A 16,371-nucleotide genomic window follows, 5' to 3' on the forward strand; every position below is an offset into this window, starting at 1 on the left:
AATTCATTAAGTCATTCAAAGTAAGAACTAAGATTGTACATGACGGGGTTGTCTTCAAAGTTTGATAACTCTTTTTTCAACAAAATATATGATGTAGAAATAACTGGGGTGTAGAAAGTGTAAAATCTTTAGTAAATTTTATTTTGAAACATTTTCGCACTAAATTGGGTGATAATAAACAAAGCATAAACAAGAAAAATATACATTTAAGAAGTTGTAAGAAAAGAAATTATTTTCAATAACTTAGACCCTAACTTTTCCTACAAATCAAAGTAAGAAATATTTTAACAGGTTTTTTTTCACAAGTTTCATTTGATGGATTCTTGCAACTGATTTATCTATTCCTGATCAAGACGCGTCTTAGATCTCGTAAAGTTTCAGTTAGATTTTGTGTCTTCAATCTAGTCTTTTTTTTTTGCAACCAAAAATTAGTTTAAAAATGTAATTGGTCGCATATATTTACTTGCAAAAAATTAGACCAAAACTAAATACCACAAAAAAAAACAACCAGAGATCAGAAAACTAGCAGAATGTTTAATTAAAAAATTAATATATTAAAATATACATAAGCAAAAAGCATCGAAATGAAAACATTAAAATGCCTTTTGTAGTAAGAAATGAATCATTATATAAAAATCATAACAAAAAATACAATAAAATAGGAACTTTCTTAAACACAATTTAAAAATGTTGATGCATTAAAGGAGAACTATTGCTTAATGATGAATTAGTAGTAATAACAGGTTTGATAGGTGAAAATCCATCCCTATTACTTTGAGATTGTTGCTGTTGTTGACCTTTAATACTTGCAGTGTTTGCAGTTCCTTTTTTTCTAATTTTTGATTTTGTTCTTAATAAACTCGGTATTGATTGTTGTTGTTGATCTGGTTTTCCAATAAATGAATTTACGGAGTAATTAATTGGAGTATTACAATTTGAATTTATATTTGAATTTGAATCAATATTTGTAGATGATGAAGAATTTGATCTCTTATTAGAAAATACCAGGTATTGAGAAGTAGCTGATGGTGGAGTAATTGGCGGGATAATTGAATCTGTTGATGATGTGAATGGGTAGGGTGATTTAGGAGTTTTTAAATGGTTTCCATATAAAAAATCTGATTCAGATGATAATAATAAACTAGTTGATGATGATGTCAAATTAAATTCATCTAAAAAATCATTTGGGTTTGATAAATTTTTTGGAAAATTTATTAATGATTCTATTGAATTTAAGATTCTTGAATCTATTGAATCAAAATTATCTAAAATTGATTGAATTGATGATGTTGATGATTGATTTGAATTGTTGTTGTTATTGTTATTGACTGTTGAATTTTTAATTATGTAATCATTAATTTGTTGAATTGTGATTGAATTTTTTAAGTGGAAATTCCTTAATACTTGTATAACTCCCAAATCTTCATATTTTTTAGTTAATACTTCAGTTACTTTATTTAAGTTGATAATTAAAATCATTGCAATTTTTTTAATTGTAATTAAACTTGATTCATCAAATCCATTTAAAAATGATCCAATAATTTTTGGAGATTTGTTTTCAATATCTTCATCAAATGTTGTATTATGGGTATCATTAAATTCATTATTATATTCATCATCTTCTTCATCTTCGTAATCATCATCATCATCATCTTCTTCTTCTTCTTCTTCTTCAACTTCATCTACATCTGTTTCTTCATAATCAAAATCTAAATCAATGTCATCATCAATACTTGAATGTCTCATTATATTATTTGATTGATGACTATAATTACTTTCATTATTTTGTGAATAAAACATGTTGGTGTTTGATAACTTAGGTGGAAATTTTGGAATTTTAAATTGTTCTTGATGTTGTTGATATTTGTTTTGGTGGTTTTGTTGTTGAGCTTGTTTTTGTTGTTTAAAATGTTGTTCTCTTAATTGATTTCTTTTTGGGTCTATTATATGTTTTTCAATTAAATTTTTCAAACTTAATGATGCATTTGGAATTTGTAACATTGAACAAGCTAATAAATTTGAAGTAATTGCAATTAGACTAACTGGTACATTTAAAAAGAATTTATCATATAAAGATAATTCACATAAAAATCTTCCAATAGCAGTAACAGCTGATAAAGTACTTGAACCATTATCATTTTGATGATTATATTTACATGGAGTTAAATTTGAATTTATAATATTTGAAAATTTTATAGATAATTGTAAACAATCTTCTAAAGTTGGATGACCAATTGACCATTCTAAAGTACTTAAAATATGCATTTCCATTTGAACAAACATTTCTTCATCATATGCATTTCTACACATTATTGTTAATTCTTTTAATGTTGGAACTCTTGATTTTTTATCTTCATATTTACCAGCTATCCATAAAGCAGTACAACCAACTAATTGATAATGACGTTTAAAAACAATTCTTTTTGCACAATATCTATCTATAATATTCATACATAAAAATAAAGTTTGTGGTTGTAATTTAAACGAAGAATGTAATTCAATTAAAAAATCAATTAAAAAGGGTCTCATAAACCATTGAACTTCAGGTTGTAAATCAATCATTGAAGAATTTATTGTAGTTTGATTTTCTAAATTTGATAAAGTTTCTAAAAATTCAATTTGATATTCTTCAGTTAATTTTTTATTAGATTGAGTTTCTAGCATTTCTAGCATTATATTATATTGACGTGGTTTTATATTATGAGGTGGACCATATTTCGGTCTTTGTTGTTGTTGTTGTTGTTGTTGTTGTTGTAAATGTTGATCATGATGGTGATTATGATGATGTTGATTCAATTTTTGTTGTTGATAATTTGACATATTATATAAATGCTGAGTAGTAGAATAGGAAAAGCAAAACAAAAGCAGTTAAAATTAGTAGCAGTGACTTATAATTGAGTGTTGTAAAATTTTGAAAATGCAAATTTATAAGGTTTTAAAAAAATTGGTTGTAAAAAATATATAAAAAAAATTTGGTTGTAAAAAGTATAAATGAAAGTAAAGCGAATGAATGAGTGTATAAATTTAGTTTAAAAATAAAGGATGCAAAAAGGATTTATTCAATTTGTAATAGTATTTATTGTTGAATGAATGTATGAAATAATAAATGAGTGAATGAATGAAATAATCTATTAATTCTTTTTAATCATATAATTAAAATTTTTTGGTTGTAAAAATTGAATTGATCTTCGAAAATATTAAATACTAATGTTTGGAAATTAATAGTATGAAATTTAATAGATGATATATGATAATGAATTAGATTATATGAATAGTCTATTATAACCAACGTAATCTGAATGAATAGAATACTTGTTCAAGAAAATAAAGTCTGAATATAAAGTGGAATTTATTTTATAAATATATTAGATTGATTTTGAATTCTATTAAATTAAAATTAAAATTTAAATATCTAAGATTTACGTGAAAGAAAGTATTAGCCCTTTTACAATTTAATTTATTATTATTATTATTAAATGGAATCTTTCACAAAGTATTGAAATATGTAAGTTAGATTCTAATTATGATTGTATTTATCACGAATAATTAATTATAATAATTAATTAATTATAATAATAGTAGATAAAATTCCCCAAATTAGTCCTTAAATTGAATTATGAGAATAATAAATTTATTCTTTAATCTACGTTTTTGTATTTCTTCTTCTATTTAATAATAATGAATTTTGAATTGATGTTTAGATTGTTTGGAAATATTATTTTTAATTTTAAAAGGAGTATTTGTATTAAATTATAATTTTTAATACGCGCGTATAAATATTACAATAATAAATTATTTTAATATTACACAATATTCTAGAAAAATAAAGAGGTAAAATTACTAGAATTTGTATTATATGTATGTATTGCAATTCTATTAATATTAGACGATATATATATATATATAAATGTTGATTCTCTTTATTATAATAACATGAATCTCTGAAGTTTTATGCTATATGTCTTTAATTTTTAAAAAATTTATACTAAGCTCGAGAATTTCGTAAATTTATTTATAAAAGGAGTTTAGATTTAATTTGTGTTTCATATTTTCAATTACGCTACCAAATAATCTGAATTTTTTATATTTTACTAGTATAATATAAATTAACATTTAGCTTATATAAGAATTACAGTATATATAATTATTGGAAAGTAAAGCAATTGAGTAAATCAACAACTTCTCTATAATATATCATTTCAATTAATTCAATATATAATCAACAACATACTAATCTTAAAAACATAAAGATTCATTATTAATAAATTTTATTATTACGCGAATAATGCATTACTTTACAACTTAAAAAAAAAAATGTATAATTTCTTAAAATGTAAAATAAAAAATTAAAAATAAATTTGACATATTTTTTAAAGTCTAGAAATTAATAAACTTCATACCATAGTAAAATGTTTAATTTACTACTAATTAAATTTTTATCACTCTGAGCTGTGGAGGTTAGATAGAATTACAAGCTATCAATCTATTTTAATCAAATGACCTCGCACAATTAGCATATTCATTTACACAAACTTATTAAGACGGAGAATATAAATTTTATTAAAAAAAATATATAATCAGACGCGTCTTTACTTAATAAAAAATAACACAACAACCCTTTTGTAAATCTTTTTTAATTTTTTTGCAAGAAAGACAAATTTGTATCACTTTATTTTAATAGTCTAATGGCTTTGAATTCAATAATATATAAAAACTTGCAAATATATCCATAGCAACTATTTTAAATGTTTGTGATTTTTTTTTCTTTAAGAAACGTATTTATAAATTAATTCTTCTTTCTATTTTTGAGATTTTTGTTCAGTTATTGACCTAAATATAGAAAATATATATTTCTCCTGTTTAAAAAAAGATCAATAAATTTACATATAGTCAGAAATTTATATCGTGTTTTGTATAAATCGATATTCTACAACGAATTTTGCGTCTAATGTATTTTCTTTTTTAATAGTAAGACGTTTTATTATATCTCCTTAACGAGTGGCTCTGTTTATATATTCCATCGGTTTTATTTATTAATTAATCCTACGTGAGTTTGTATTCAATAATATTATATTGTTAGTTGTTATACACTAATACTATTTGAAAATACTTAAAAACGTCTAAAAAAAAATACTCATTAAATTTCTATATGCTTTTTACCTTATACTCATTTTTTACATAGCTCCTCTACCTCTACCTTGTTGTGCACCATTATTTTCATTTTGTTCATTAGATATTGTTTCATCAATACTTAGTAATAAATTAGCAGCTTCAGTAGCAGATTCAATAGCATTAATTTTAACTAAAGCAGGTTCCCAGATAAAATTTTTCATATTATTTGAAATATTTTCTAATTGAAAATCAACTCCATACCAAATTTCACCTTTTGCATGAGCACTTCTTAATTTATTTATAATTTCAATTGAATCTAATCCTGCATTTTCACATAATTGTCTTGGTATTATTTCAAGAGCTTTTGCAAATCCTCCTATAATTAATTGTTGTTTACCTGCTATTGTTTTAGAATAATCTCTTAAATATTTTGATAATTCCATTTCTATTGCTCCTCCTCCAGCAACAATTTGTGAATGATTTACTGCTCTTTTAACAATCATTATTGCATCATGTAATGATCTTTCAACTTCTGCTATAACTTGTTCTGCTCCACCTCTTAATATTAATGTACAAGTTTTAGTTTCTGGACATCCTTTAAAAATATTATATCTTTCATTACCAATTTGAATCTCTTCAAATATTTTACATGTACCTAAATCTTTTTGAGATATATTTGAACATGTACTTTGTATATTACCTCCTACTGCTTTTATAACTCTTTCCATATCTTCATTACTTACTCTTCCTGCACAAAATATGTTTCTATCAGCAAAATATTGAGTTGCTAAATCTCCAATTGGTAATTTTGATAATACTATATTTGCACCAGATTTATAAATTGATTCTAATTTATTTAAAATAATTTGCCATTCAGCATCAACTATATCTTGATAATCTTTAACTTGTTCAACTCTAACTTCTGCATTATCTTTTTCAGCTTTTAATTCTAATTCAACATTTAATGATAATATTTTTGGATTTTCAAAATATTTTGGTTGTTGTTCAAATCCAGCATATGAAAAAGTTTTTTTAAATGCTACACCATCAATAAATAAACTTTCTTCTAATGAACCACCTGGAACTTTTTTTATACCAATTAAATTTTCATCTAAATCATTTTGATCAAGACTTAATACTGCATCAACAACCATTTTTGTGAAAAATCCAGAATTTGAACTTATTAATTTTGATGACATTGCAGTTGTAGCACATTTTTCTAATAAATTTCTAAATTCTTTTGAATCAACATTTTTTTTTTCAATATTTACTGAAATTTCTTTTATTTTATTTATACATAACTCGCATGCTTTTCTATATCCTTTTGTAATTAAATATGAACTTATACCATCTTCAATTAACAGTTTTGCTTCTTTTAATAATTCTCCAGCTAATATAGTTACTGATGTAGTACCATCACCAACTTCTGCATCTTGAGCTCTTGATATATCAACCAACATTTGAGCTGCTGGATGTACAATATCTAATAATTTTAAAATCGTTGCACCATCATTTGATATAGTAGTTTTACCATTTGAAGAAACAATTAAAATATCTGAACCAAATGGTCCTAAAGTTGGTTTTAAAGTATCTTGAATTGCTAAACATGCATTTATATTTGTTATAATTTGTCCCTTTCCTTGAGATGTATCAGTACCTTCTTTTAATACAACAATTGTTGGCGTTTGATTTGAAAAAGCCATTTTAATTCAATTGAATGAGATAAATATATACAGATCAATTGTTTCGAATAAGTAGAAGACTTTTTTGTTTCAGATTGTAGAAGATGTTGGAATAATAATAAGAGAAAAAAAAATTATTATAGTATTATGGCTAAGATTAAATTTTGATTGATTTACACTACTACTTATAAGATATATGAAACAAAATTTTTCAAATATCAGACATACTAAATTTACTTACTAAGTCAATTAATCTGACCAAAAAATTACCCATTCACAACCCCCTACACAATGATTTCGCAACTAATACAGAAAAACATAATACTAAATCCAATAATACGAACTCAGAAAAGATGTAAACAAGCAGTATCAATGGCAGGTGAAGTAAATTTATCATCAAGAAGAGTAATGAGGAAAATCAAATTAGGAAAAGCAAGACCAGCAATAATGTATCAATTCGATACCTTAGTAGAATTAAGTGATGGTTCAGTTATAAAAAGAAGATCGCAAGCTCCCAAAGATGAAATCAGAATGATTAATGATCAAAGAAATTCATTAAAATGGAATCCTCATAGATCAGATTTAGATACTTCAGATTTAACATTGACTGGTAAAATAGGTAAATTTAAAACTAAATATTCTGGTTTTTCAGGAGATGAAGAAATAGCCGAAACAGAAAATAATCAAAAAGAATTAAGTGTTGAAGAAGAAGAAGCTCAAAAATTGAAAGCTAAAAATGCAGCAAAAGCAAGAGATCAAGAATTATTTGAATTAATGGGAGAAAATGCTCAAGAAATTGTTGGAGGTGGTAAATTATATGATAGAAAAGCTGATAAAAAGAGATTTAAATAGACGAAAATATCTGTAAATAAATTAGTTAATTAATGTGATTGTACATATATACAAGTTTTTATTGTAAATCTATAAATGCTCTTTTTTTCAATACTCTTTTCAAGTAATTTTGATCATCATAGTAACTCAAATACTCAGTTATCGTAGAGATTTCCCAACCTGATTTCCTAAATTCATTTATTGACCATCTTAATATGATATTATCCTTATCAGATAAAGCTTGACGTGATACAATTTTTAAACATTCAATAATTCCAAAATTATTTAAAGATAATAATTTTTCAAATTCATTTAACATTTTATATTTTCCAAAATCTATAAAATTTTCAATTTTATTTATTTGATATATTTGAAAATCTAATTTTTGCATAAATTTAATTAAATACCTTGATGCTTGTTTATTGTCTATTTGAGAAAGCTTTTTAATTATTTCAATTGTAAATGATTGTAGTATTTCATCATTAAAATTTAATTTCATGAATTTTAAAAAAAGCTCTTTATAAAATGATTGAATCTTATTCTGATCTGTCTCCAAATCTTCAACATGTCTGAATATAGTCAAATAACTTTTTTTACTAATTTCTAAATTCATTCTTCTAATCATTGATAAAGCTTCATTTAATTTCTTTTCCTGTAACAACTTCTCAACAATTAAATTCAATTCATCTTGATTCAAATTTGAATGTTGAAAAATAATTTCTATAATTTTTTCAGAATTTAATTCATCTCCAATTGTAATAAAACCATTTAGTAATGAAGTCAATGATGATCTTTTTAATGGACTTGATAATTGTTTAATTAATTCTTTAAATTTTAGAACTGAATGAGTTGAATAGTAATCTAGTCTATAGTTTAAAAATTCTGGTAAATCATTTATGAAATCTGGAACTGTTTCGATTTCTTTTGCTATTGAGTTCTGGTCATGATGTAATTTGAAAATTTCTGTTATTAATTTGACAAGTTCTTTAGTTTCTGCCTCTGGAATATTCGTGATCATGTCTTTGGAGATTTTCCATATTTGTAAAGCTTTTATGATATTATTATTTTCAAAATTAATCCTCAACATTGAAATTAAAATGGAGTTAAATTGTTTTGAACTGAAATCTTGTAATGTCCTTTCTTCGTGTAGTTTGAAATACAAATAATTTGAATAAAATTGTCCAATTTGAATTGATGTAAGATATTTTAAACTTTTATATAAGTCTAGGGTATTTAATTTGAAATTTTCTATGACTTGTAAATTGCAATATGAATTTATGGGAAAGTCTCTTATCGAACTGTTTTTAATTACATTTATTAATAATGATATGTCTTGATCGTAATATTTGATATTGTTCTCCTTGTATTGTAATAATAATGTTGTTGCTAATGAAAGTTGATTGGTATTGATTAAGTAGTGTAAAAAATTACGTCGTATTTGACTAATGCTATCTGATATACGAAAATTTTTGGGCAATATGTATTCCCCTTTTAATAGTTTCACACTTTGCATGACTAGTTTTTCATCTTCTCTAGTTATTACTTCGACTAAATCAGTCATTAAGTAATTTGATGGGACTTTCTTTATTAAAAATTTGGACGGTAGATTCTCTTTATTCAATTTTGTAAGATCTTCAAGAAACGTAGCTTTGATTGTTGGGTAGGTATCTTTTAGGTTTTTGATAATGTCATAGTTTGTATTGGAACTTAAAATTTGCTGGACTCGATTTGGTGAAGCATTTTGAATGTCATATAAAAAACTTGAAGTTGAAAACAAACATTTTGTGCATATAAAGATCTTTGGGTTTACTTGTCGTATTGGTATTCTATGGTTCATTCTAGCTTGACATCATGCCAATATAATGAGCGTGTATATATAGTTGTGGTGATCTGATCGTTTGAAATAAATTGGTTGTAAAAATTAATGTATGTACAATAATAACATATTTTTTTTCAAAATAATCATCTTGTGAGCGGTAGCGTTTTTTAAAAATTACCACTTAACAATCTACATACAAAGATCACAAGAGTTCTAAAAATTGAATAAATATAAATAAATACGTCTTGTTCTAACTTTTGTCTATTACATATACCCAATTTTTATACTAATTTACAGTCTCCAAAACCAAACCCATACATAACTTTCTCAACGTGTTTTCTAATTAATGGCCAATCTTTTCTTCGTTGAACAAATTCATAAATTTCTTCTTGTCCAAAAATTCCATTAAATTTAGATAAATCACTAACTAATTTTCCTATAGATTTTGAGTCATCACCACTTATTAAATACAAATTACCAATTTTTTTCAAAGCTTGATATAAAGGTACAACTAATCTCTTGTTAGTCTTGATATGTTCAACTATGAAGTCATAATATAAGTTTAAATCTGAAATCAAGTTAGTTGCACCTGCAACTGATATTGTTCTCTTCTTAAGGAGTTTGACAATTACTTGAAAAAATCTTTCTGCAATTTCTTGTTGAAAAACATCAACAACAGATTTGTCTGCACTGTCAACTAGTAAATCCATATTTTCTTCTAGTAATTGAGTAGCTCTCCTTGCTGCATCTGTGGTCCCAAAACTTGTAGTTGATTCATCTATCGGATTATAATCTGTATCTAATAAATGTTCTTTAAATGTATTTTCAATTTGATGAACTAATAATTCAATTCCTATATTTAAACCATCTGCAACATTTTTATCAACTAATGCTTCTAGTTTCTTTTTACTTTGTAATGAAGGATTTAGTATACTATTTTCATGTTTAATAACTTGTTTGTTTAACATCTCTTCTTTGTAAAATATGTCAATCATTTGAATAATAATATCTGCCATATTAATCAAATCAAAGAAAAGTACAATCGGTTCTGCAAATTTTTCATTATGTTGAGTAGTATAAGTTGGCGAATTGGGATTATAAGTTTGTAAGTAAGTTAAAGCTTTCTCGAAACCAGGTCTTAAATGCTCTAGTCCAATAATTTCCATTACATCCATGAAAATATCTTGAGTAGACTGATATATATCTCCACGTAGCGATGATATTGAGAAGTCTTTGAATATTAGTAGCCTATTTAAGGAAGATCTTGCATTGTTCAATAAATCAACAACAACTTCAGGACTGAAAATCTTATCTAATGATTTAATATTCTCTGATAATATTTTAGCTTTTGCAAGCATTTCTGCATTTTCTTTAGATGTTGTATCCTTTAAAGTATTCAATGTGAAGACATTTTTGAAACTTGTTAAAAAATCATTTTTTGATTCGATTTTTACACTCTCCAAAATTTTCAGCGAGGCTTCTGCTTCTCTTTGAGAAATTTGTTGATTCCACTCCACTAGTTTATCTTTTGCTGTTACTCTAAATTGTGAAATCTCTTCTCTCAGATATTCTGCAGCAAATGACTCAAACAGCATATCTATTAGTTCACTTATTAATTGATTATATGGTTCACCTACATTTTTTGAAGGTTTAAATTGTGATATTAATGTGGTAGACAATTCATTATAAATATAAGGAACAACCTGTAAATACAAGCCATACTTTTTTGATGATTCAGTAATTACCATAACTAATTCATTTAGTTGATTTGCTATCAATTCCTCACAAACTTTATACATCATGGGAACAGATTGAGGAAATATTTTATCAATAATTTCAGATTGTTCATTGAAAACATTGGCAATATTTGCTATCAATTTTCCAAATTCATCATTATTTATTACATTATCTTTAAATAGACTTTCAATTGTTGATTGACTTAATCCAAAAATTTCTTTATCCTCATCAAATATACTCTTTTGTAGAAAAAAATCAATTAATGTTTGCTGATTTTTTAGTGAAATTAAAATTAATACAAATTGTCTAGTCTTTTCATAATCTTCAATATCAAAATGAATCTCCAATTCTCTTAACAACGCATTCTCAAAAATTTCAAATAGTTCAAATAATTTATCATGTACAGTTATTCTTGATTCCTCATTATAGTCTATCTTGTTATATGACAATAAATTCGATAGTATTTTAGCTTGTTCTTCTGGTGTCTGGAAGTCTTTAAAAATCCTCAATTTATCATACCCCTTGTTTATTAGTAGTTCATAATAATATTTCGATAGGCATTTATGAATTTTTAGTGTTTGATATTTTGCATTTTTTGGTGATCGATAAACATAATCTAAACAAGTTAATGGATTATCTAAATATGGCATTTTAGGATTTCTTCTAATTTCTTCTTTTGTGATGGGTATTGCTTTACTCCAAACATCCATATTTTTCAAAAAGGAGACCCAAAGTTTATTATCATTTACTGCTTCATAAGTATTTTTTGAAACTAATCCAAATAATAATAAATCTTTAATTGGTAAATAATTGGCAATATTTTTAGCAATCAGTAATGGTATTACATCTTTATTATATACATCAATATCAGAATTCCATATCACTTGAGCCATTACCTATCATTTATTATGTATTTATTAGTTGTTTAATCTTGAAGAAATTTTGTAAGTTTTAAACTATGATGTGTTTCATATAAAGATTTATGGAAATTCGAATTTTGTGAAAAATAAAAATAAAAATACAAAAATACAAAAATTAATTATTATGAGATATCTCAAGACCAAATATTTTAATAAGATTATATAACAACTAAAAGAAGTACTTATGATTCAAATACTATAACATTAAATTGAAATCTTCAATACTATACACATAAAGAAATGCTAAGATTTTTAATACGGCATCGACCGATAATAATAAATACATACATACGACATCATTTAATTCAAAAAAGATTATATTCCAAAAATTTTTCATTCTTTAATAAAAACCTAACTCCATCATTGCCTGAAAAGTTTACAAATTTTGTTACGAATATTTTAACTGAACAACATGATAAAATTTTAGATCAACCAGTTCAAGAATTAATTGAAAAAATTCCAAACTTGAAAAAAGATTTAAAGAAATCTTTAGATTTTGAGAACAAATTATATACTGTTTTATCTTATGATCCTGTTTTAATTGATCCAAGGTTATATTTACATTTTTACTATCCTGAAATCAATGGACCAATGAAACAATTATTAATCGAAAGACTTCTATTTCATCAGCAATATGTTGCATGTTGGGAATTATTTATGGGGGAAACACTAATAGATTTAGATGACTTTTTGACAACCGTTAGTACATTTTTAACTAAACAAAATAATAAATTTGCAATTATAGACTTTATACTAAGTCAACCAAATTTTGAAGAGAAAGAAACTTATAAAATACAAATTATAGATTCACTTGTACATATTTTTAATATTAATGCTAAACAAGTACTTAATATTTATCACGAAATTAATGATTTACGAACTTTTAATGATATTTTAAACTATAATGATAATGGTTTTATTGCATCAGTTATTAAACTAAAAAGAATCATGAAAATACTGCTATACAAAGGGGCCACCAAGCATCAGATTTATGAAATTCTAGTGCAATATCCACAAATATTAATTCAACCTGGCTGGGTTAGTTGTATACTACCAAAATTTGAATTTTATTCATGTTTGTTATTTGATGATTTACCTGAAAACATTAAACCTTTTATGGAAGCAGTTGAAGAGATTTTATCCACAGGTGTTAGGTTAAACGATGTGGATGCAACATATTTATTACATTCGAAGGTGAATCCTTTTGCATTATTCCTGGCTTATAGATTGTCACCATTACAAAAACAAATTCTGAACCATATTGTCAAATTGATGCTTAAGGAACCAAGAAATGAGGAAGTTAAAGCTGCGTATTTAATTTCCATGAAACTACTCGACTTACCATTAGCCATTGAATGTTTAGATTTATTAATTCCAGATGAACCATCAGTTTTAACACTAGTAAAACCATTGGAAGAATCGATGAAGAATAATATTGTGATGGGGCTAAAAAACTTCAATTCAGCTCATTACATCGAATTGATTCCTTACTATAGTAACAATGTCAAAATTTCAAGACACCTAATTACAACATACTCAGAATCAATTCATGCAAGCATCGAAGATTTCAACAAATTGGCTCTTATACAACCTCAATCAAAACAAGCAATATTAGAGATTTTCAGATCAGCATTATTAAGAAGCAAATTTATTGATGAAACTTTTTTTGCTATCATTTTAAATAGTATCTTGAGGAAAACAATTACCAAAATTGGAGATTTCAATACTTCTTACGAATCCTTATCATCAAATGAAAAAAACACATTTCACAATTCGTTACGTTCATTAGCACAAACAATATCACTTTTAAATACCAATGACATTGCATTAGTAATGGATATTATTCACAAAACTTTTGATTCAAATTCCTTCTACTATAAAAATGATCCAATTGCAAAAGAATATTTACTTAAAATTGTTTCACATGATGTTTATAGATTCATACTACGTAAAGAGAACAAAATTGAGTTACTTCAAGACATAATGAGTAAAATGCAAACATCAACATTTTGGGTAACTTACTGGCTTCTTTATGCAACGGTATTAGATGATTATGGAAATTCAATAAAATTGTTGAAATATTATTCAAATGATAAACACCAACTAATTCAATATTTTCCAGCTTTGGTTTCAGGTATTTTAAATTCAAAAAATTTGAATATAAATAATAAAATTAGATATATTGATGTTTTCTTGAAAGAGTCAAAAAAATATGGATTTAATAATATTTTAAAAATGAAAAATGGATTTGAAATTATAAATTATTTTAAAAAAGCTGCTAGATCTAATCAATTGGACGATGAATCTATTAAATGGTTAATTCAATTTAGTAAAAATAACAAATATCTTAGAAGAGTTATGGCTAATGTTAGGGTTAGTAAACGAGGCAAGAAGGACTAATAAATATTTTTCGATGATTGAAGTCAGCTTTTTAGATTTAAATATGCCGAGCTGAATGTACAAGTTTATAATAAACTAACGATGGTACAATTTAATTTCTCTGTAATTCGTATTATCTTTTTTGTGTTGACTGATAATTAAGCAGACGAGAATTTTGAAAAATAAAGTTTAAATTGAGTTTGGTAGACAGTCCACCAACCTAGCATGTCCAAGACTTTTGGGGTCACACCACCTATATCAACAGACAATCCAACTCCAAAAGAAAATGCATTGAACGAATCATTGGTACAGGAATTAAAAAGTAGAGGTTCGTTTGAAAGTGAATCAGCAACAAAAAAAAGAGTCGAGGTTTTGTCATTGTTTCAGCGATTAGTACAAGAGTTTGTGTATGAAGTTTCAAAAACCAAGAATATGTCAGATGGTATGGCTAAAGACGCTGGGGGAAAAATTTTTACATTTGGTTCTTACAGATTGGGAGTTTATGGTCCCTCGTCCGATATTGATGCACTAGTTGTTGTACCGCGTCATGTAACAAGAGAAGACTTTTTCAGTGTATTTGATCAGATGATTCGAAAAAGGCCAGAGCTCGAGGAAATTAATGGTGTAACAGATGCTTTTGTTCCGATTATAAAATTAGAATTTGATGGTATATCAATTGATTTAATCATGGCTAGATTGAATGTCCCACGAGTGCCATTAGATATGACACTAGATGATAAAAATTTACTAAAAAACTTGGATGAAAGAGATCTTAGATCCTTAAATGGTACTAGAGTGACGGATGAAATTTTGCAATTGGTACCAAAACCAACAGTGTTTAAGCATGCTTTGAGGTGCATCAAACTATGGGCTCAGCAGAAAGCGGTTTATGGTAATGTGTTTGGTTTTCCCGGAGGTGTTGCTTGGGCCATGTTGACGGCAAGAATTTGTCAACTATATCCAAATTCTGTTAGTGCCGTAATAGTGGAAAAGTTTTTTAATATCTATACCAAATGGAGCTGGCCGCAACCTGTGTTACTAAAAGCAATAGAAGATGGTCCACTTCAAGTAAGAGTTTGGAATCCACGTCTATATTCGCACGATAGACTACATAAAATGCCCGTCATAACACCAGCTTACCCGTCTATGTGTGCTACTCATAATATAACCAACTCAACTCAAAAAGTGATCCTATCGGAGCTTGCTAAGGGTGCTGTTTTGATGAGTGAAATTTTCAATGGTACCAAAAATTGGTCTGATTTATTCAAAAGGCATGATTTTTTCCATAAATATAAATTTTATCTTTGTGTGGTAGTTGGAACTTCAGATATTGCAGAAGAACATCATAAATGGCATGGATTCGTTGAGAGTAAATTGAGGCAATTAGTCATGAAACTAGAAGCCACTGAAGGTGTGGAGCTAGCACATCCATATGTCAAGGATTTTTCAAATATATATTTTTTAGACGAGCGGACACCCTCAGATATCATTAACTCATATGGAACTTTGCTGGGCGAAAATTACTTGAAGGAGTTGAATGTTCCGACAGCTGAGAACGATACTGGCAGCAAGCTTTATTTATCAAAATACTATATTGGATTGGACATCAGTTTAAATAAGACGCTGGATGGATTAAGAAAATTGGATATTCAATATCCGTGTTCAGAGTTTTATAATGTTTGCAAAAGCTTTACCACATACAGAGAAGGCACCAATTTCATTCAAATTAAAAACGTGAAGCTTTTGGATCTCCCGAATGATGTATACATTGAGGGAGAAATAAGACCAAAAAAAAGCACGAAGAAAAGAAAGAAAGAAACCACAGATGAAACTCAGAAAAGAGCCAAGAGTGAAATACCAACACAATCATAATTAGATTAAATAAATACAT

The 16,371-nt window shown here is 26.2% G+C and overlaps 6 protein-coding genes across 6 annotated transcripts; 3 read left to right on the forward strand and 3 right to left on the reverse strand. All coding sequences in view use genetic code 12, as the record gives it.

Annotated features, from left to right (window-relative positions):
- Positions 1 to 681: 681 nt before the first annotated feature.
- CCN1 (Ccn1p) lies at positions 682 to 2,820 on the reverse strand (the record flags this gene model as incomplete). The annotated part of the gene is made up of 1 exon (XM_051761330.1): positions 682 to 2,820. The coding sequence occupies one exon, from the start codon at positions 2,818 to 2,820 to the stop codon at positions 682 to 684; it is 2,139 nt and encodes a 712-aa protein (XP_051622222.1).
- Positions 2,821 to 5,174: 2,354 nt separating this feature from the next.
- On the reverse strand, positions 5,175 to 6,815 carry CCT7 (chaperonin-containing T-complex subunit; the record flags this gene model as incomplete). The annotated part of the gene is made up of 1 exon (XM_051761331.1): positions 5,175 to 6,815. The coding sequence occupies one exon, from the start codon at positions 6,813 to 6,815 to the stop codon at positions 5,175 to 5,177; it is 1,641 nt and encodes a 546-aa protein (XP_051622223.1).
- Positions 6,816 to 7,085: 270 nt separating this feature from the next.
- On the forward strand, positions 7,086 to 7,646 carry MRPL36 (mitochondrial 54S ribosomal protein bL31m; the record flags this gene model as incomplete). Its single annotated transcript, XM_051761333.1, has 1 exon — positions 7,086 to 7,646. One exon carries the CDS (start codon positions 7,086 to 7,088, stop codon positions 7,644 to 7,646), a length of 561 nt encoding a protein of 186 aa, XP_051622224.1.
- A 58-nt stretch (positions 7,647 to 7,704) lies between these two features.
- Positions 7,705 to 12,074, reverse strand: KGF54_001011 (F-box protein; the record flags this gene model as incomplete). Its single annotated transcript, XM_051761334.1, has 2 exons — positions 7,705 to 9,451; positions 9,763 to 12,074. 2 exons carry the CDS (start codon positions 12,072 to 12,074, stop codon positions 7,705 to 7,707), a joined length of 4,059 nt encoding a protein of 1,352 aa, XP_051622225.1.
- A 267-nt stretch (positions 12,075 to 12,341) lies between these two features.
- KGF54_001012 (uncharacterized protein) lies at positions 12,342 to 14,501 on the forward strand (the record flags this gene model as incomplete). Its single annotated transcript, XM_051761335.1, has 1 exon — positions 12,342 to 14,501. The coding sequence occupies one exon, from the start codon at positions 12,342 to 12,344 to the stop codon at positions 14,499 to 14,501; it is 2,160 nt and encodes a 719-aa protein (XP_051622226.1).
- A 204-nt stretch (positions 14,502 to 14,705) lies between these two features.
- PAP1 (polynucleotide adenylyltransferase) lies at positions 14,706 to 16,352 on the forward strand (the record flags this gene model as incomplete). Its single annotated transcript, XM_051761336.1, has 1 exon — positions 14,706 to 16,352. One exon carries the CDS (start codon positions 14,706 to 14,708, stop codon positions 16,350 to 16,352), a length of 1,647 nt encoding a protein of 548 aa, XP_051622227.1.
- Positions 16,353 to 16,371: the final 19 nt, after the last annotated feature.

The sequence above is a fragment of the Candida jiufengensis genome, assembly GCF_024610255.1.
Source record: "Candida jiufengensis strain CBS 10846 chromosome Unknown scaffold7, whole genome shotgun sequence".
NCBI lineage: Eukaryota > Fungi > Ascomycota > Pichiomycetes > Serinales > Debaryomycetaceae > Lodderomyces > Lodderomyces jiufengensis.